The following is a 21,818-nucleotide window of genomic DNA, read 5'->3' as shown; positions in this document are numbered from 1 at the left end:
TTACTTGCCTGAGAGTGAGACATGACACATGCCTAAACTTTGTTTGTTGTACCAAGAACTATGCGAAGGACTGGCCCAAATGACTGAGTGATAGGCTATAAACTACAGTTTAAGGATACAACTCATTTTCATTTAATACAAGATCAGCAAGGGGGGGAAATAGGGAAGAGGAGACTGATAACAAAAACAAAACATAGCATTTTACATTACTATGTATGAGAGATTTTTCAGCACTGCACAATTCCAAGTTGCACTGTACATGGGGGGAGATTGTGCATGTTCACTTATCATAGCTGAGTACACACATGCGCACACACACACCAGGGGACCTTAACACACTTCTGCACATGTACCCCAGCACCTGATTCACACAGCTAGTTACCTCCTGTTCCATCACTATTACTGGGGACTGTAGACTCCTGACCATAACTGAAGGAACAATAGTGACAAACCATCAAATCAGCCTGTATGTACAGTGCATTCGAAAGTATTCAGACCCCTTGACCTTTTCCACATTTTGTTATGTTACAGCCTTAATCTAAAATGGATTTTAAAACAAAGTTTCCTCATCAATCTACACACAATACCCCATAATGACAAAGCAAAAACAGATTTGACATTTTAAAAAACTGAAATATCATATTTACATAAGTATTCAGACCCTTTACTCAGTACTTTGTTGAAGCACCTTTGGCGTCGATTACAGCCTTGAGTCTTCTTGGGTATGACACTACAAGCTTGGCACACCTGTATTTGGGGAGTTTCTCCCATTCTTCTCTGCAGATCCTCTCAAGCTCTGTCAGGTTGGATGGGGAGCGTCGTTGCACAGCTATTCTCAGGTCTCTCCAGAGATGTTAGATCGGGTTAAAGTCCGGGCTCTGGCTGGGCCACTCAATTACATTCAGAGACTTGTCCCGAAGCCACTCCTGCGTTGTCTTGGCTGTGTGCTTAGGGTCGTTGTCCTGTTGGAAGGTGAACCGTCGCCCCAGTTGGAGGTCCTGAGCACTCTGGAGCAGGTTTTCATCAAGGATCTCTCTGTACTTTTCTCCGTTCATCTTTCCCTCAATCCTGACTAGTCTCCCAGTCCCTGCCACTGAAAAACATCCCCACAGCATGATGCTGCCACCACCATGCTTCACTGTAGTGATGGTGCCAGGTTTCCTCCAGATGTGATGCTTGGCATTCAGGCCAAAGAGTTCAATCTTGGTTTCATCAGACCAGAGAATCTTGTTTCTCATGGTCTGAGTGTCCTTTAGGTGCCTTTTGGCAAACTCCAAGCAGACCATAAAGGCCTGATTGGTGGAGTGCTGAAGAGATGGTTGTCCTTCTGGAAGATTCTCCCATCTCCACAGCGGAACTCTGGAGCTCTGTCAGAGTGACCATCGGGTTCTTGGTCACCTCCCTGAACAAGGCCCTTCTCCCCTGATTGATCAGTTTGCCCGGGCAGCCAGCTCTAGGAAGAGTCTTGGTGGTTCCAAACTTCTTCTATTTAAGAATGATGGAGGCCACTGTGTTCTTGGGGACCTTCAATGCTGCAGAAATGTTTTGGTACCCTTCCCAAGATCTGTGCCTCGACACAATCCTGTCTCGGAGCACTAGGGACAATTCCTTCGACCTCATGGCTTGGTTTTTGCTCTGATATGCACTGTCAACTGTGGGACCTTATATAGACAGGTGTGTGCCTTTTCCAAATCATGTCCAACAAATGTAATTTACCACAGGTGGACTCCAATCCAGTTGGATCAATGGAAACAGGATGCACCTGAGCTCAATTTCGAGTCTAATAGAAAAGGGTCTGAAAACGTATGTAAATAAGGTATCTGTTTTTTATATTTAATACATTTGCAAACATTTCTAAAATCCTGTTTTTGCTTTGTCATTAGGGGGTATTGTGTGTATATTGATGAGGAAAATGTTTTATTTAATCAATTTTAGAATAAGGCTGTAAAGTAACAAAATGTGGAAAAAGGGAAGGGGCCTGAATACTTTCCGAATGCACTGTAGGCCACACAATGTACATTAGATCTTGTTTTATGGATTTTTATTCAACTCTTTGGCCTAGGTCTTGTAAATATATATTTGTTTGTCATATGCTCAGTACTTGCTGGCTGACCTAGAGTTATACAGAGGTGTTGAAAAAGGAAATCAGAAGGAGCACAACATCTCACAAACCAACAAAGTACTAAAAACCATCTCAGAAACCAATCAAGTACTAAAAACCATCTCAGAAACCAAATAAGTACAAATGCTATCACAGTTGCATTTAACCTGGTCAGTGCACTTATTTTTGGGCATGTAGACCTATAGTAAAATCGCTGAGGTCAATCAAAACGCTTGAGATTAGGCTTTTAGCTCACCATCACTAAGACAACCATCAGACAAAACATTGAGCCTTTGCAGCCTAGAGGAAACCGCTATAGGTTAGCAAGCTTCCGACAATCCTCACCAACCAACAGTATTTCACTGAGGACATCCCTAAATAAACAGATAAGAAGAAAGGAGGGATAGAAGGAAGGATTGATGGAGTGTCGCGGTCGTTGAAGAACGGGTCAGACCAAGGCACAGAATGAAATGCATACATGTTTATTAAACTGAATAAACATACAAAAACAACAAAAGGCAACGAAACGTGACGTCAGAAGGCTATACACTAACAAGCCAAACTCACCGAGCACAAACAAGATCCCACAACACAGGCAGGAAAACTGGCTGCCTAAGTATGATCCCCAATCAGAGACAACGAGCGACAGCTGCCTCTGATTGGGAATCACACCCGGCCGAACATAGAAATACAAACATAGAATGTCCTCATAGAAAACACACACATGATATTCACACCCTGACCAAACTAACTAGAGTTCTATAGGTCAGGGCGTGACATGGAGGGAATGTGCTTGGTCAGCACTTCTTTTTTTATTTATACCAGCTACGGCTGGAAAACTAGAGGAATTCTGATTTCAAGAGAATAAAACAGTTTATTATGGATTATCCTGACAATTACATTGGCATAAGCTACGCAGTGTATGTGAATTGATGCTCGCTACTCTCGCACAAAAATGTTACGCCCTTGACGGACGTCTCCCCATGTGATTTGGGCTTTATGTAGCTAGGCCAATTCTAAAAAGCATTTAGAAAAAGTTACGTTTAAAAAAAGAGACATGTGTGGCTGTTGGTTTGAAACTTGTTCAATAAAACGTTTTAAAAAATACCCATTATTGCTCAGAAGTGAAGACTCTTCCATCAATAGAACACCCTCCCAACAACTCTCTAACATTGGAAGCTCAGTGGAGTGCTGAAGAGATGGTTGTCCTTCTGGAAGATTCTCCCATCTCCACAGCGGAACTCTGGAGCTCTGTCAGAGTATCTTAACACCCCTTTTACCAACCATTCTATCTGAGTTTGAATGTCATTTGAAAATAACTGAAGTTGATAAAAGACCAGGTTGTTATCAAACTTCAAATCAAAGTCAACCAAGAGTGACTAATACATACTCATTCCAGTAACAATTCGTTTAAAGTGCCACCTGTAGATACCCTAGCTAACTAACTAACGTCACCTTGGGAGTAAACACGAGTGGGTTCAGTTGTACTCAACTGTGATTAAATAGACCTGGATCCTCAATGTCCTTAAAGGCCACATTATAAAATGTATGTGAGGTGAAAGTAATTTCACTAAATACAGCGAGACTGTGGCTTCTCACACGGCTAGTGGAGGGCCACATTCCTCTAGATCCCATTGGGCATGGTGTGAATACCTACTTTCCATGGTTGATTAATTAAGTGTAATGGTGAGTTGTCAGGAAAGACAGGGGAAAATTGGGCCCAGTCACAGCAAATGGAGGGCTTTGATGGCCTCCCAGAAGCAGGGGTCATCTCTGGGTTACATCACTCAAACACTGCTTACAGTCACAATCACATCAAGATCCCCAGGGTAGCTGGCTGGAAGACTTGATCCTATACTGCATCATGGACAGCAAAACATCCCTTTCTATCGTTAAACTAGGACTTTGTTTAGAATATCTGAGAAAGTGTGCTTTAAAAGTTATTGAAAGTCATATCTTGGTCATACAGAATTTTGATTGAATTTCAAATTGTAGATATACATTTTTTATATTTTGATATAAAAACATTAAATCAAATATTTGGATTACAGTTTAACAGTCCCCCCCCCCCCAAAAAAAAACAACACATCAAATATATATATATATATATATATATATATTTTTTTAAGCAATATGCAAAATTTAGGTAAATAGTCTGCCAACCCAAATCTACTTAAAACTATAATAAACAACTATATATTCAATTAAATATCCAATCACAAAAAAAAATGTTTCCCACTCAGATATAAACAGTATCAATTGTAGGACCACACTATATTAAAAATACAAACTGAACGGGTAAATACAAATCCCACAATACACTGCACATTTTTATGGCATCCAAGTACATCCCAAAAAATAGGCATACATTCCAAAAACACTGCAATAGCCTTACCTTTGAGAGTTTCATGGTAACTGTTGGTCACATACCCCTTACACCCAAATGGACTTCCCAGCACTGACGCAAAAGCCACTTGGGTCAGTCAGTCAGTGGCTGAGCAACTTGAGTATCTGACTTATACTTATGGAGGGTCTACCAGGGGTGTAACCATTAGTCCAAAACGTTTTGCAACGGAAAACGTTTACTCCAAATGGAAAGCGTCCCTCCCCTTTTCGTTCCGTTTGGTTCTGTTTGGTTCCTAGTGAATACACCCTAGGGCTCCATGTTGCATCTAGCTACCCTTCCCTAGGGGTGAGGTGGAGTCTGGGGCGCAGTAGGAGTGGTTTCCAAGTCAGGAACCAAGTGCTGGGCAAAATAGCCAGTTACTAGCAACTACATCCTGTTTGTTGCCTTGTGCAACAATAATAATGCGTTCTTGGGATCAGAACAATATTTGATGTTGAACAAAAATGTAGAACAGTTGTTGAGCGTTTATCCATAGTAATGGCCAAATTCTACAATAGTCTTGAAATGTAGGCTATATTCCTGCCCTTTTTTATTTACTAATGTGTATGACAATAGATGTACTAAAGACATGTCAACAGAGTTGCTTGGTCAAAAAATGCTATTAGGCTGTGGGAACTGCTCAGGCATAGACAGACTCATATAAATGGAATAGTTTTGCATTCAGGCTAAATGTTTTGCATTTAGATTTTTTGGGGGGGGGGTTGATTTAAAAATGCAAGACAGCATTAGGCTAATTAATAGCTACGAGTAAAACACCTTGACAGTTGACAATGTTCGTAGTTAAGTTGCCACTAGTCTCGGGTTGTCAGACTCCTGCTAGTCTCTGGAAACCCAGGTTCTCTAGCCACCTATATGCTTATAATAATCACATCAAAATATAACATTAATAGGATCGTGTTCAAATCCAATAACTGGATGGATTTTTGCACATGGCTGAGAGCTATAGACACTTCTACAGAAAAAACTGTCAGCGCTGATTTGTGCAGACAACCAGGTCTCGCTTCAGTCACGCGGTTCGCTTAACTAGATAATTAAATTACTGTTCACTGGGCATGGCCGTTAAGTGATGCGGGAGACAGCCTGCAGAGCTATTGGCCAAAGCAAGCTGTTCACCTCCACCTCGCTCCCCCAGTCACACACATAGAGAACCAACCGCACACACACTTAGAGAATCCTTTAATCACACACATACAGTATAGACAAACACACACCTTATCCCATCTCAACCCCAAATCCATCCCTCTCTCTCTCTCCCTGACAAAAATATTCAGTTGACATCAAATATATCCAGGCTCTGTCGTAGCTGTCCGTGACCGGGAGACCCATGGGGCGGCGCACAATTGGCCGGCAGGGATGTAGCTCAGTTGGTAGAGTATGGCGTTTGCAACGCCAGGGTTGTGGGTTCGATTCCCACGGGGGGCTAGTATGAAAAATAAAAAAATTAATGTATGCACTCACTAACTGTAAGTCGCTCTGGATAAGAGCGTCTGCTAAATGACTAAAATGGAAATGTAATGAACTCCTTTTTATGACAATTCACCCAGCAATACTTTGAACTCCATTGCGGTTGACAAAGCAGTTTAGCTACATGTAACTGCCACACTGCTCAACCATGAATGAGCATTATTCTTTGGTCATCATTTGACTGTATAGCTTTGAGCTACAGTACAATTTAAACAGACATCCCATGTTGTTCCAGAAAACTGACAATGAGACAAGGCAGACTACATTTACTGTAGGATTTGACAAAAACTTAAAGACTGACTTTACCAATTCAATTCAAGGCAGGATGAGGCAATTTAAAGTCTTCATCATTATAAAGGTACTCTCAAGAATTTCAGGATCACATAAATTGACCCAGTTTTGCCTCTCCTTAAACAAGAGAAGACAAAGTCATGCAATACTGTAAGACGGTATGATTAGAAGGACATACACATCTTGAAAGTCTGTTAGCATCAGGTCCTGACAGCCTCCCATCATCACACACATGGCTGAGGTCTGGTTTAGTATGCTGGGAGCAGGGGAAGTCAGTTGATCATTTTAAAGAAAACCACATATATTATTTGGTGTTTTGTTCAGCCAGTACCCAATAGACAATAACATGCAGGTAAGCAAATCAACTAGACTAATTTTGCTGACTTATTGAGAACTTCTCAATGAGATGACTGGAAGTCTAACATTACTTTTAGAGTGTGCTGTGCCTATCAAAATCTGCACCAATGACTTTTCGAAAATATGTTCAGCCAACTGCATCCTAGATGTGTTCCACAATCTGTTTTTAAGATGTTTAGTTGAGAGAGATGCCCATTCAACTCAAAAAGCAGGTTTTGTGGCGAGGGAGACTTCTCTTTCCTTGCTTTTGCTTTCATTCGTGACAGTCCCAAATCTGAGGACTAATTTGCTTCTTCCAAGCCATGCTCCCGGTCTCCAGGGCATGGTCTGTCATGTCATTAACAACACTGCACTGTAGATCAGACACTGAGCTGCGGTAGAGGAGTCATGGGACTCTACTGTATGCTAGGGTACTCTATATGAAGTTCCTAGGCCATCAAACTGAACCTGACCTGCCAATGTGTGTGTCCCAAATGGCACCCTGTTCCCTATGGGCACTGGTCAAAAGAAGTGCACTACATCGGGAATAGGGTGCAATTTAGGACGCATGCAATGCCTCCACAGGTCCGGAGCCTGAGGAAACAACCAACCTTCTAGTCACCTAGCTCTCACACACTTAACACACTGACACGCTTCTCTTGAACCTATCAAACCTTGTTCTTTAATGTCTGCACCAAATACGGGATTTGCATAAGCACTGGACTATCTAATCGGAAAGACCTATGTTTTGACGACGGTCCTCTGTGGTAAACTCAGAGTAAAGAGTGATAAATCCCCTGTCATCATGCAGCAGTCCTCAGCAGCCATAGCACTTTTAGCACAGACCCCTTGCCAGCCAGTCATCCAGAGGAAATGCATTCACTGACATCCAGGCTAATCAACCACTCAAAACATCAATGCTTGGAATGGAATGACACCCAACTGAATCCACTTCACAACATCCAGTGGAGACAAAAGGAGTCCCATATGGCCTTTTCAAAAGAAGTCTGCTATATTCTACAAAAAAGTAGGAAGAGTCCCTCACTGTTAAAGCATGGGCATTAACATGGAGTTGGTCCCCCCTTTGCTGCTATAACAGCATCCACTCTTCTGGGAAGGCTTTCCACTAGATGTTGGAACATTGCTGCAGGGACTTGCTTCCATTCAGCCATAAGAGCATTAGTGAGGTCGGGGCACTGATGTTGGGCGATTAGGCCTGGCTCGCAGTCGCCGTTCCAATTAATCCCAAAGGTGTTAGATGGGGTTGAGGTCAGGGCTCTGTGCTGGCCAGTCAAGTTCTTCCACACCGATCTCAACAAACCATTTCTGTATGGACCTCGCTTTGTGCACGGGGGCATTGTCATGCTGAAACAAGAAAGGGCCTTCCCCAAACTGTTGCCACAAAGTTGGAAGCACAGAATCGTCTAGAATGCAATTGTATGCTGTAGCGTTAAGATTTCCCTTCACTGGAACTAAGGGGCCTAGCCCAAACCATGAAAAACAGCCCCAGACCATTATTCCTCCTCCACCCAACTTTACAGTTGGCACTATGCATTCGGGCAGGTAGCGTTCTCCTGGCATCCGCCAAACCCAGATTTGTCCATCGGACTGCCAGATGGTGAAGCGTGACTCATCACTTCAGAGAACGCGTTTCCAATGCTCCAGAGTCCAATGGCGGCGAGCTTTACACCACTCCAGCCAACGCTTGGCATTGCGCATCTTAGGCTTGTCTGCAGCTGCTCGGCCATGGAAACCCATTTCATGAAGCTCCCGACGAACAGTTATTGTGCTGACATTGCTTCCAGAGGCAGTTTGCAACTCGGTAGTGAGTGTTGCAACCGAGGACAGATAGTTTTTACGCGCTACATGCTTCAGCATTCAGCGATCCCGTTCTGTGCGCTTGTGTGGCCTACCGCTTCGCGGCTGAGCCGTTGTTGCTCCTAGATGTTTCCACTTCACAATATCAGCACTTACAGTTGACCAGGGCAGCTCTAGCAGGGTAGAAATTTGACAAACTGACTTGTTGGAATGGTGGCATCCTATGACGGTGCCACGTTGAAAGTCACTAAGCTCTTCAGTACGGGTCATTCTACTGCCAATGTTTGTCTATGGAGATTTCATGGCTGTGTGCTCAATTTTATACACCTGTGAGCAATGGGTGTGGCTGAAATAGCCGAATCCACTAATTTGAAGGGGTGTCCACATACTTTTTTGTAATTGGTATGGGGTTTGACCCACATTACGATGATTCACGGGTGGTTAAAGCTGCAATATGTATCTTTCTGGGTGACCCGACCAAATTCACATAGAAATGTTTGTTATAGATCTGTCATTCTCATTGAAAGCAAGTCTAAAAAGCAGGTTTTGTACACCAGCTTCAAACAGCTGAATATTCAAGATTTTTGGTTATTGAAAATATATTTCACAGAATTTAGATGGGACAATGATTCTCTACATTGCTTGTTTTGTCACATCAACTGAAATTAGGCGAACTATTAGAATTTTAGCAAGTGATTTCTGCATATTGCACTTTTAATGTTTACAAGAATCAATATTTTTGGTGGAATGTGACAGGTCAGTGAGAATAGTTCAGGAATGTTATGACCATCTTAAGAACTAGGCCTAGATGTCTGTACTAATCTAAATGATTTAACACTGACTATTAGACCTATCAATCGCTGCTATTGTTGTATAATGTTTATCGTTGTCATGCTAGGTAGGTGACTACTGTATTACATTGAGAAAAGTTATGTTATGTTTCAAAATGCCTTGAACCAACTGTATTTCTTACATTGTATTTATTGCATAGAAGGAAACTCAAACTTCACAGTGGGCGGTCCCATCTGCGTTTATTATTTTATCTGCAGTATGTCTGCAGGCCAGGTTAAACCAGCCTGAACACTATGTAGTGTCCCAAATAGCACCCTATTCCCTATATACTGTAGGCCTAGTGCACTATAAGGGGAGTAAGGTGCCTTTTGGGACGAAGCCTAGGTCCACTAGGTCTTCATACTGATCTCACTAGCAGTGAATTATTAGATCGTTTTTATATAGCAGTGAGAGTATAGAACACCCAACAGTGATCTGCAGCACGGCCAGGCTGGACCCAGCCAGCCAGGCTGTGTTGTACTGCAGTGTAGGGCTAGCTTCCTCTCCTCTCCTCTCCTCTCCTCTCCTCTCCTCTCCTCTCCTCTCCTCGCTGCCAGCTGTGGGTCCAGGAGCACAGCATGGCTGGAGACAGAGCCCACAGCACTGGGTGAGCCAGAGGCCCCGAGCACACATGTCTGTGCACTCGCCCCTCTGCTGCCTGCCCTCGATCTCTCCCTGCGCGTAAACACTCCAACCACTGACTTCCGCTCCATATACTGTCCCTCTCAACACCACCTGCACCCAGATGGAAGCACTGAAAATAGGCCGGAAAAAATGTGGGAATGAATGTTCAATTGGAGTCGGATGTGTTTCAAAAGTGGAAGTCACTAATTTAGCTAATTTAACACCAATTGCTCACCAAAAACATAAGTACATTTTTACAGTAACCAGGCCTAAATAGTACTGTTGGCATTAAATCAATCCCATCATTTCAGAGAATCCTCTTCATTCATCCATTTATCCGCTATAATAAGAAGCAATTGGTGAAAGAACATGTTTGAATGAGGAGGGATATTTTTACAGGAGTTAATCATCTTATTACAGTGTTGCAGAATTAGTCTAACGTTGCAGCCAAACTGCTCTGCAGGGTATTGAAGTTAAATATGCAGTACACTAATATAACAGAGCCATACCCAGATTTAGAAACAACAGTAATCTGCTCCAAAGCCTCCAAGGGAAAAAATATCTGCTTTCTAACTCTGCAGCCCTCATTAGCTTTCTGGCACTGCCTTTGATGATCTAGCAAATCTGTTTATGTATAGTGAAATCATTTGTGTCATTCCAAGCTATGTTTTCAACTGCAATATATTTTTTTCCGATTAAAAACTGTTCGGACAATTTAAAGACTTCTGTGTCGGTGATATTTAGGGTATATCTAGCCACTTACTTCAAGGCACAAAATCAGCCCACTACAATTCAGTAAAGAAAAAATAAAATGAAAATACATAAGGATTAAACAACAATTTGTGGGCAAATCTTTACATCAAAATCAATGTATAAATCTTGCAAGTTGAGCATATGCCCAAACTACAATCTATCATGACTCCGGACCCCGGCAACAATTTCAAGCAGATTTCAAGCAATATCACCATCAAATGAAGCCAAAACTGTCTTTATGAAACCAAGGGATGACGTTGGAGTGGCATTACATTTTTCCTCATTGTGAAAGGCTGTCAGACTAAGTCAGAGTGTCTACACCAGCCTACCATGCAATTACCACATCTTTCTGAAGTTCTTATTACTTCAATTATTACTCAAGCATGCTTTACAATCACAGATGACCTTAGACAATTGTATTCCTAACAGTGGGGTCAAACTACCGCAGAGAATTAATGTAGGCTAGACCGGCTCCTTTATGAACAAGGAAATGGGACTTGACCTCAAACAGAAAATGAATTTAGAGGACCACAAATATCCGTTGAAAAAGATGAAGTGGTTTTATAATAATATAATATATGCCATTTAGCATATGCTTTAATCCAAAGCGATTTACAGTCATGCGTGCATCAACTTTTTACATATGGGTAGTCCCAGGAATCGAACCCACTATCCAGGCGTTGCAAGAGCCATGCTCTACCAACTGAGCTACAGAGGACAGCAGTAGCATATACCATAAAAGTATAGTAATAAAAAAATGTCACATCCCCTTTGGTGCAGAGAGAGTCACTTATGACACATGATAGTCAGTCAGGGGTGTGTGGCTGTGCGGTAGGTAGGTAGCTGTCCTATACAAAGCGACAAGGCGCTGTCTGTCTGTCTGAAGGGTCTGCCGTGTCAGGTGCACCTGATCCTAGAGCTCTCTCTGTGACCCATCGTCCTGTCAGATAAACCAGTCGACACAGTACAGCAGTAGTTCACCTCTAACAACTACTGTAACTTATTCAATGAGACTTCTCAGTATAACTTCAACATAAAACGTCAATAATCGCCAATGGCTTACTATGCAATTCACCAATCAAACAGTATGTGGTCTATATCAACTTTTAGGGTTATGTCTATAGCATTGTGACACTTATAAATGACCAACAGACATACAGTACCAGGTATACGCTGATGTTAATGCTACCTGAAATCTGAACTTTCTGAAGCACACAATATCAAATAGATTCTAGAGCATGTCGCATACCAGGACTGAATCACAGCGACATTGCATCATTCAAGGAAATAACTGTACAAACATTGATTGCATCCTTTGTCACATGCACCAAGGGCCATCCCTTCATCTGTGTAAATAGAGGCTGTTTCGCCCTACATAGATAAGAAGACTTTCACTCAAGTCTGTGTCCATCCTAATAAGGTGGCGATAGGAGGCGAGGCATCACAGAAAGTGAACGATAAGAAGATAGTCTGCAAACAGGGAATAGGAAACTCAACGTTCTAAATGGACTGTTTGTGGACACACTAGACAAATGGATCTGATGTTCAGTATCTGCTAGGTCAAGCATTTAAAAAAAGATACATTGAGAACAGCCCCGCCTCAAGTTAGACCAAATAGATAAGCGTTATACCTAACAGGCCATGAGCCTTTTAAGAGAGTTATACCAATCAATATTGGCTTGACAACTTTGTGGTGCAACAAGCAACATTTTTCTTTCCATTGTAAATGAAGAATTGTTCTACAGATGAGAAATCTTGATGACTACTAGTCAACCCTTTAAGTTCCCCTACATTACTAGGGGCACAGCACATTCATTTAGATGCATGGCTCTAACAAATTGACATTACATTAACTTTACACACACACACACACACTTCAAACAGGGGCAAACACACGTACAATCAAAATATATATCTCTGAAAAAATTGTGCTAAATTCAAGCTTTACCTACCGCGAGCGACCCCATTTTTTTATCTTCATAGAAATGTTTCTTTAAAAGTATGTGCAATGATCTCAGCGGCCCGTTTCTTTGTGTTTGCTACTGAACTCTAGGAGGCTTACTCAATCTTCACAGCGGCCAACCGAAAGATGTGACAAGACTTGGCGCTCCACATAAATTGTCAAGGAACAAAGTGCCATAACGGATATCTATATATTTTATTTTAAACAAATCTTTTAGTGGAATTGTTTAACTGACAAGTCCCTTGGCCACTAAAGAGAGTGGCAAAGGAAGAGAGAAAAAAACGTAAATATGAGCCAATCCCCCTTTTTATTACACTTTTCCCTTCACTCTGTCACTCTTTCACACAGTTAGCCTGCCCACTTCCTTAGAAACTCTATCACACACCCCTCAGCCAGCACCACCAGAACTTCCCACTGCAATTAGTTATAAAAACTTTTCAGTCCGGCCACACGTGGTCTGGTTTTTAAAGAGCTGTATCCCCCTTCTCACGTGGTATGGGGGCTATTGAGTCGTCACAGACCCCCTGAATGATCGCCGAAAAATAAGGCAGTCCAGACAATAGGTCGTCTTGATTCATTCAATTCTTTCAGGACCTTGTACCGTCGTCCGGGCAGCTCCACACAATTGCTGCTTTGATAGTTTGTATAAACTCACTCTCTCCCTCTAATCTAAAACATCCAATCCTTTTTTTTAAAACAGTTAACTGTCCGAGGTTTTCTCCACGAGCCGACAAAATGACAACATTTTGCTAGAGATCATTGGTATCACATCTGTGTATCAAATAGGACACAAGATGAAAAGAATGAGTAAAAAAAACTGACCTGGTCAGCTGTACAGGCTGCATTGCTGTTGGACTCTGACATGGTTTGATAGTGCCCAGTGGTTCTCTCGTTTCCACTACTGAGTTCTTCATTCACACCTTTCCTTTCGGTTCCGCAGAAAGAGGGGAAAAAAAGAACAGCCTCTTTTTGCCCTGGGTTGATTAATGCCTGAATTATTTTCACCTCATTTCATCTGATGGAGTTCTGTTTCCTCTCCGCCTCTCTCAATCATTCGGCATGGTAGCGCTCTCTCTCCCTCCCCACTCTCACTCACCCTCCCTCCCTTCCTCTCCTTCTATTGCTTTTATTGCCCTCCCTCTCTGTGTCCCCTTTCTGTTCTACTTCACGATTTCAGGAAAATACCCCCCTCCCATTCCCCAAAAAAGACAGGAGAGATCCACAGCTTTTGCCTCTACCTCCACAATGAATGGGTTGTTGTCATTCCAGCACCTTGGCTGCATACAGAGCGAGGGGAGCTGCTGGTTTAGCTGCCTGGAGTCAGGGCTCCTGCCAAGCCTTCCTCAAGAGATTAAAGAAAAAGTGAGGAGCCGTGCGCTTCCACTGGACTCACTACCCTTGCTGTCTTTCCATTTCTTCCACTTGTTTTCAAGGCAGCTGCACCCAGACCACCAACACTTCCATTCATGAACACTTGACTCTCAAATCCTTGTCCCTTGACATTGCCAATTCCTCCCTGTATGTAGTGCAAAAGGCACATGGGCATATACATTTCTCACTGCCTACAACATGCTTGCAGGATACCCCCCACCCATTTTTTATTCATGCTCTTTCCTCTTTCTTTATTCAGAGGTTCAAAGATACCCTATTTGTTGTGCTCTTGACTATGTATGGCCAACCGATATGTGACAAAGACAGCATTAAGTGAGAGAACTAGAATTGCATCACAATGTAAGGAAGAGTTAAACAAAATGCCAAAATGTGTCACAAAGGAGGCCTTTCAAAACTCTGCTTTTGGCCAAGTCCTGCACAAAGTATCCTGTTAGTGGTGTCAAAAGTTGACAGACACCTGGCATGGATCCTAATGGATGTTTGATAGTGGGGGACAATGGTGGCAACCGCTTCAGTGGATAGACTCCATGAGTAGGGCTGGCACAATTACTGTATAACTGACGGATATGCATGAAAATAAAATAACTAACTCTGGCAATTTGACTGGTAAACTCATGGGTACACTTGCAATAGATGAGGTAAAGAGGTAAATCGAACTCAACCAAAACAATGTAATTGCCATGGAAATGCGTGGGGGAAAGGGCCACGGGGAAAATATCTTGAGTCTCCTCATTGCCCCCCAGTAAAATTAGCCTAGAATTAGGCTATTGTTTATATGTGTATTTTACACTATGTTGAGGTAAAAATCAGAGTATAATGCTTTTATGGATGTCAACTCCAACACATGTTCATGTCATCGTTACCAATCAACTGCATTACATTTAAAAACGAATTTGACTACCACCACCGATTTGTGTATACTAGCTATGCCAACTAGCTTATACGAACAGGAGTTAGCATTTAGCAGTCACAAATATATCCAAATCGGACTTAAGTGACCAGATTGTGGGCCTGTTATAATACATAAATCATGACGGATTTGACAAATATCCACTTTGCTAAAACAGATGTATTGAATGTGCGCCAATCTGGTCAATGGAATGGCTGCGATCTATTGAGTCCTTTACCGCATCTATGGCTGCCTGGTATTGTGATGCAATAATTTACATTGTAATGTAGCATGTTCATTCAAATTATGACAACTGATGTGGATCATGCCATGGAATGTATTTTTTGCAATGTCTGTTTTTTATTTTAATTTTATAGTCATTTAGCAGACACTCTTATCCAGAGCAATTAGGGTTAAGTGCCTTGCTCAAGGGCACATCAACAGATTTTTCACCTAGTCGGCTCAGGGATTAGAACCAGCGACCTTTCATTTACTGGCACAATGCTCTTAACCACTAAGCTACCTGCCGCCCAGTTGAGTTGAATCAACAAGTCACTGCACATATTTTAGCACATATTTTACTTCCTGCTTTGCTCCTATAGTTACACTTGCAATGCATGCCAGTCCACCCATTATGTCACCATTGACTTGAATGGGGATGCCGTTCTACTCATTTTATTTCTATGGCAGCACATGCAGTCAGGAGCGTAGGTGAAGAGAAAATATGCCCCCCACATTTTTTTTGCTATTCAAACGGTTATTACGGTGACTGCGGTCATTTGGCTTCCCATTTGGCTGGCCAAGATGGAAGGTACTGATTTCTCTATCAGTGTTGGAACATGACTTTGCATTACACTATGAGGTTGCATAAAGGCAAATTACCATACCCTCACTGGAGGAAATGATGATGTACACACATCAGTTTAAAAAGAAAAGGGAAGTAAACAAAGTTGGCTCACATAATAAAGCAGTTGTGCTCTATTGCTTTTTTAAAGAGAAAAACTAATATTCCATCAATTACGCTACTATTAGCCAAATGTAATTTAAGACATTTAAAATTAGATTAGCAGATACATTGCTTTTGAATTGAACAACATAAAGTGGTAAGTTATGTTAGTAATCAAGCATAAATAAGTAATAAAGTAATACATTTCCACAATCTTCCTTTAAATATATTTACAAAAATATAAAATTATATATATTTTAGTTTTTTAAATAACTGACCAGAGATGAAGGCTAAATAATATGTAGTATCCATTGCTGCAGCAGTTGTCAAATACTGTAATGCTACAGCTTTTTGTCATTGTACTGCAGACAAAATCATGATCAGGAACGAAATCGCTTAGCTAGGCCAGGGTTTCCCAAACTCGGTCCTGGGGCCCCCTCTGGGTACATGTTTTGGTTTTTGCCCTAGCACTACACAGCTAATTAAAATAACCAACTCATCATCAAGCTTTGATTATTTTAACCAGCTGTGTAGTGCTACAACAAAAACCAAAACGTGCACCCAGGGGGGGCCCCAGGACAGAGTTTGGGAAACCCTGAGCTAGGCGACAGCACACTTTCTGCATGCTCTTTAGTATTAAACGTCTGCAGATGAACGAGTGTGTGGTGTGTGTGGGATAGTGGAATCAATTACACACATGCAGAGCTCCTCTGGGCTTCTATATGAGGCCCAGGCAGCCACAAGCGTGGCGGTGGGGGATTTTGACACTGTAGGTCATTAGAAACTCTACAGGGGCCACAGCCAACTCCTATTAGTCAGCCCCAGAATAGGTCAGATTTAATGAGGATTTGCACTGCACTATTTTGCCTGCCGCTTATCAATAGTTGAACGGAGAGAGTTGTGGAGAGGGGTGACTATGACCAGGAAAAGAGACAGGATTACTTACAATAATAGCCAGTTGACATGTTGGGGAACTTGTTTATCTAATTGTCCTTTTATGTCTGCTATTTAGCTCCAATTAGACATCACAGGTGCCATGCTCTGTAATTGCCCGGATCTGTTCAAATCGTTTATTTTTTTCCCTTTACAACTACTGCAGGAATGTAAATTGAATCATTGAAACTAACATTTGCACATAAGGATTGTCATTGTAATGGCATGGTCCAGTGTATCCTGGGGGGGAAGGTCGCGGAAGTGGGGTGGGGGGGCATTCTACTCTAAAATGAATGAAAATAAAACAATGCTGACACCATATTGGTACAATTATTTGGTACAATTATTTTAACATATTGAACCATGCATACAGTGCAATCGGAAAGTATTCAGACCCCTTGACTTTTTCCACATTATGTTACATTCCAGCCTTATTAACAAATTCATTTAATTGTTATTTTTCCTCATCAATCTACACACAATACCCCATAATGACAAAGCAAAAACAGGTTTTTAGACATTTTTGCAAATGTATAAAAAAAAAAACTGAAATATCACAATTACATAAGCATTCAGACCCTTTACTCAGCGATTACAGCCTCAAGTCTTCTTGGGTATGACGCTACAAGCTTGGCACACCTGTATTTGGGAGTTCCCCCATTCTTCTCTGCAAATCCTCTCAAGCTCTGTCAGGTTGGATGGGGAGTGTCGCTGCACAGCTATTTTCAGGTCTCTCCAGAGATGTTCGATCGGGTTCAAGTCCGGGCTCTGGCTGGGCCACTCAAGGACATTCTTGTCCCGAAGCCACTCCTGTGTTGTCTTTGCTGTGTGCTTAGTGTTGTTGTCCTGTTGGAAGGTGAACTTTCGCCCCAGTCGGAGGTCCTGAGCGCTCTGGAGCAGGTTTTCATCAAGGATCTCTACTTTGCTCCGTTCATCTCTCTATTGATCCTGACTAGTCTCCCAGTCCCTGCCGCTGAAAAACATCCCCACAGCATGATGTTGCCACCACTATGCTTGACCGTAGCGATGGTGCCAGGTTTCCTCCAGACGTGACGCTTGGCATTCCTCCCTGACCAAGGCCCTTCTCCCCCGATTGCTCAGTTTGGCCGGGTGGCCAGCTCTAGGAAGGGCCTTGGTGGTTCCAAACTTCTTCCATTTAAGACTGATGGAGGCCACTATGTTCTTGGGGACCTTCAATACTCCAGAAATGTTTGGGTACCCTTCCCCAGATCTGTGCCTCGACACAATCCTGTCTCGGAGCTCTACGGACAATTCCTTCGACCTCATGGCTTGGTTTTTGCTCTGACATGCACTGTCAACTGTGGGACCTTATGTAGACAGGTGTATGCCTTTCCAAATCATGTCCAATCAATTGAACTTACCACAGGTGGACTCCAATCATGTAACGTAATAAAATGTGGAACAAGTCAAGGGGTCTGAATACTTTCCGAATGCACTCTATAACCTATAACCATATTATCAGGTATGCTATTAGCAATAAGCATTATCACCTGTAGCCCAACGGATGCAGCATAGTGGCTATAAATAAATAAATAAATAAATAGTCTCAAGCAAGCGGTTGCCTGTCTGCATTTACCCTATTGGGCTAATGATTAGCTAGATCCCAAATGTGATTTTTGAACTAGTTAGCATCCTATTGATGACTTGTATGTCCCAAAAAATGTACATAAACACAGTTAATATAATGTAGGCCTACCTGTTAGGGTAGCTTGGGGTAAACTGCCACCAGGGTAACACTGCCTGTACTTCTCACAGAAACCACTTCATGCCCCCCCCTCTGGGTTTAAAAAGATGCAGTTCGTGCATATTTAGGAGTTGAGAAATAAATAAAGTAGGAATGGAAAGCTGGGATACCCCTCTTTTTAACAAAGTCCATCAAAACTGCTGTTTTCCCGGTGACTGCAAGACTTGTTGTGCATTGACTGACCGCTTGTCAAAATGCATGTTTCCCTCCCTATGGCACTCAACTTGAATGCGCCTCAAGAGGAATATTTTTCTCGCATAGAACACACAACAAGCCGACTAGATCAATAGATAAACTATTCGACTATGAGGTTGTCAGATTTTTCTATTCATTACTCATTTTGTTTGCAGAGGAAAAGTAAATGTGGAGTGTTCCAGCATCTTCAAAGTGCGCCTCAGCAGAAATATTTGTTCATGTTCCATATTTTTGGGCATGGCGGCAATGATTTTTCCGTGACGCAGCGCCACATATAAATGGCTGCAGGGCAAACACTGGCATGGTCTCTTGGGAAGAGAGCAATAGTTCAACCTTCTGACTCCACAGAAACTCCCAGGACAGGAGATGATGGAGGTAAACAGGTTAAACTAAACCTTTCATGGCACCTCCCTACTGGGTGTCAGTCATACCCTGCCCATCACACACAACCCTGCTGCTAAGAATACATAGGCTAACCCCCAAACGAGACAGGGACCTCCCTGAGAACTCACCACCACACTCCTCATACTAATGATACTGATTATTTTGATTATTATTTTTTTTTGTCATTTAGCAGACACTCTTATCCAGAGCGACTTACAGTTAGTGAGTGCATACATTATTTTTTTATTTTTCATACCCCCGTGGGAATCGAACCCACAACCCTGGCGTTGCAAACGCCATGCATTCCCTCCCCTAGACGACGCTGGGCCAATTGTGCGCCGCCCCATGGGTCTCCCGGTCACGGCCGGCTACGACAGAGCCTGGATTCGAACCAGGATCTCTAGTGGCACAGCTAGCACTGCGATGCAGTGCCTTAGACCACTGCGCCACTCGAGGATTATGGTAGTGGCGAGGGGGCAGGGTGAGGAGCGCCATTGGGACGGGACAACTTCCGACTAAGGCATGCAAGAATTTAGGAAGGCTCGTCTGGCTGTGCACAGCCCATCAATGAGGCGGCCCGGCAGCCTGAGAAAAGCCCAGTTGCTATAGAGAGCAGGAGTAGGCCACAGTCCTAATAGAGCGTGCGAGAGCGAGAGAGAGAGGGTGGGGGGGCTGTGTGTGGATTAACACTGGGTGTTCCATTTCAATTCTAAACTTGCAGTCTTTATTTCCTACTACGCTCCTATTAGAGAGTAGATCTCACCACATACCCATTTCATTTGCTGAGAGCATTTGAGTTCTAGTCTAGCCCATCAAATATGCAAGCATTCTTTACACTTATTGGAAGGGTATGGCTACCGTTATATCAGGTATAAGATAGAAAATCCCCCTATTATTATTCAACAACACCTCAATCTTATTAAAACAAAACAATCACTGAAGTGGCACAGAATGGTCCCAGGACGGTTTGAAATGAGCCGCCTTTGGGACTCTTTCCTATTCAGAGCACGCTGCCTCTATTGACAAGCCAAACAAGGGGCTTCAGTGTGGGCTAAATTACTACTGCTGATCAAACATGTCACTTTAGCAACTTGCTGCCCTATTGATGTGCCGTTTCCGGATCGTATTCTCACTCAGTTGGTTTGCAGACTAGAGATACTGACGCAGACACGCACACACACACAAATATAGACAAAATATTGCAAAAGCAAGCGCCATCCAACATGACTGTTACCCTACTGCTTGACACACAAAGCTTGTTGCTGATTGATTTTAAATAATAGGAAAGCACACACATAGAACATCCATTTGTGAGCGATCTTATTCAGTTTTGAGTGAAGCTTATGCAACTGGGGTGCGTCATAGTGGCTGTGGCCAATGGTGCGGTCTCCGATCCTACATTTTAAAGGTCCTCCTGTTTTATAGCTAATTTCCTGCAATTCTACATATTTTGGAATGGGGCAGAGAGACAATGTTACCGTTTTAAAGCTAGTTTCCTGCAATTCTACACATTTTTGCCATGGCTTATGCCGTGTTCTTATGCTATCTGGGTGACTCAAACATTATTAGAAAATCAATGGGGGGCCCATGCCATGACATTTTGGGAATTTTAGATTCTCCCTAATTGGTGATTGTTAGTTCTCTAAGATTATCTTATTTAAAAATATATATTTTCTACATACTTTATATCAGGCTTTAGTTGTTTAAGTTTACACTGAAAACTTTTTTACCATCCCAAGAATTATTTACCCTCCCCATAATCATATTTTTGGGCATGCCGGCAATGAATATAGGGGAAACACTGAGCTGCCCTTGCTCAAAATGTAGGACTCATTCTTACCATTCTCCTCATTTGAACTATTTTAGCAATACTGATTAGTTTTTCGCCCCCAGGGGTAACAATAGTCTAACTATTGGGATCAAAATAACTATTGAGTGTGGTCTGTAGAACATCTGATCTCACTGTACAGAATCCGATTACAGAACACATTTTAATATCAGGTGTAGACAGGGTCACAGGGACGCTTTTAGTAATCATTCCCAACATTATCGTAGAGACCTCTCAGTAGATTGGTATGATGGATCTCTCTGTCTAGTCTTCTTTAGTGATGAATCTAGTATCCAGTGCAGTGCTCAGAGAAATTCAGCTCTCCCGTGGAGATGGTAATGATGTTTGGTCCTATTAAATCCGCCTGCATTTAGATCTCTGTCCGTTATTGCAATTAACTTAATATCTCATCACCTCTGATTAGGTTCCCCTAAGTGATGGGGTGTGTGAAGGCTTGGTACAAGGAAAACTAGGATAACCCTACATTTTCTCAACAGTTCAGACTGAAAAACAGAAAAGTGACTGAAAATAGCTCTGGAGAATCTCTCTCGCCGGACAGACTAGGTAAAGTGGAGGACAGAAAGCAGAGTGGTCAGAAACTGCCCTTTTTTTTGGCGCATCTAATAGCCTTTGTCCGGGCAACAAAAGGACAAATTCATTGAGGTATGATCGGAAAACAACGTCCTGAGCATTTCTTCCAGTTTGAAGAGTGACTTCTGTTTAGCCTGGCAGCTTTCAGGGACACAGGAGAGCAATCTCTAACGCTTGGGTTAACCTGAAGTTGCCATGATAATATCTCCCCTCCGTAATTTAGCTGGAAGGGCCCCAGCTGTTAATTCTTTATAAATAGCGTGTAGCTCAGATTGCCTTCAGGGAGAATGGGGCTCAGTGGAGTAGC

At 42.4% G+C, this 21,818-nt stretch overlaps 1 protein-coding gene across 4 annotated transcripts in view; it reads right to left on the bottom strand.

Annotated features, from left to right (window-relative positions):
* LOC121580923 (sodium- and chloride-dependent glycine transporter 1-like) overlaps positions 1 to 21,818 on the bottom strand; it is a 95,099-nt gene that overhangs the window by 16,873 nt on the left and 56,408 nt on the right. For 2 of the 4 annotated variants that reach the window (XM_045224811.1, XM_045224810.1), the window contains exon 3: positions 13,411 to 13,513. The exons of 1 other annotated variant lie outside the window; for it this stretch is intronic. In XM_045224811.1, the coding sequence (XP_045080746.1) occupies positions 13,411 to 13,452 (42 nt within the window). In that variant the 5' untranslated portion in view covers positions 13,453 to 13,513. Of the gene's footprint in view, positions 1 to 12,577; positions 13,132 to 13,410; positions 13,514 to 21,818 lie in introns of those variants that run through there. One more of the 4 variants, XM_045224812.1, reaches the window with a different exon arrangement.

Source organism: Coregonus clupeaformis, chromosome 14 (assembly GCF_020615455.1).
Source record: "Coregonus clupeaformis isolate EN_2021a chromosome 14, ASM2061545v1, whole genome shotgun sequence".
Lineage (NCBI taxonomy): Eukaryota > Metazoa > Chordata > Actinopteri > Salmoniformes > Salmonidae > Coregonus > Coregonus clupeaformis.
This window is presented reverse-complemented; position numbering and strand designations above follow the sequence as displayed.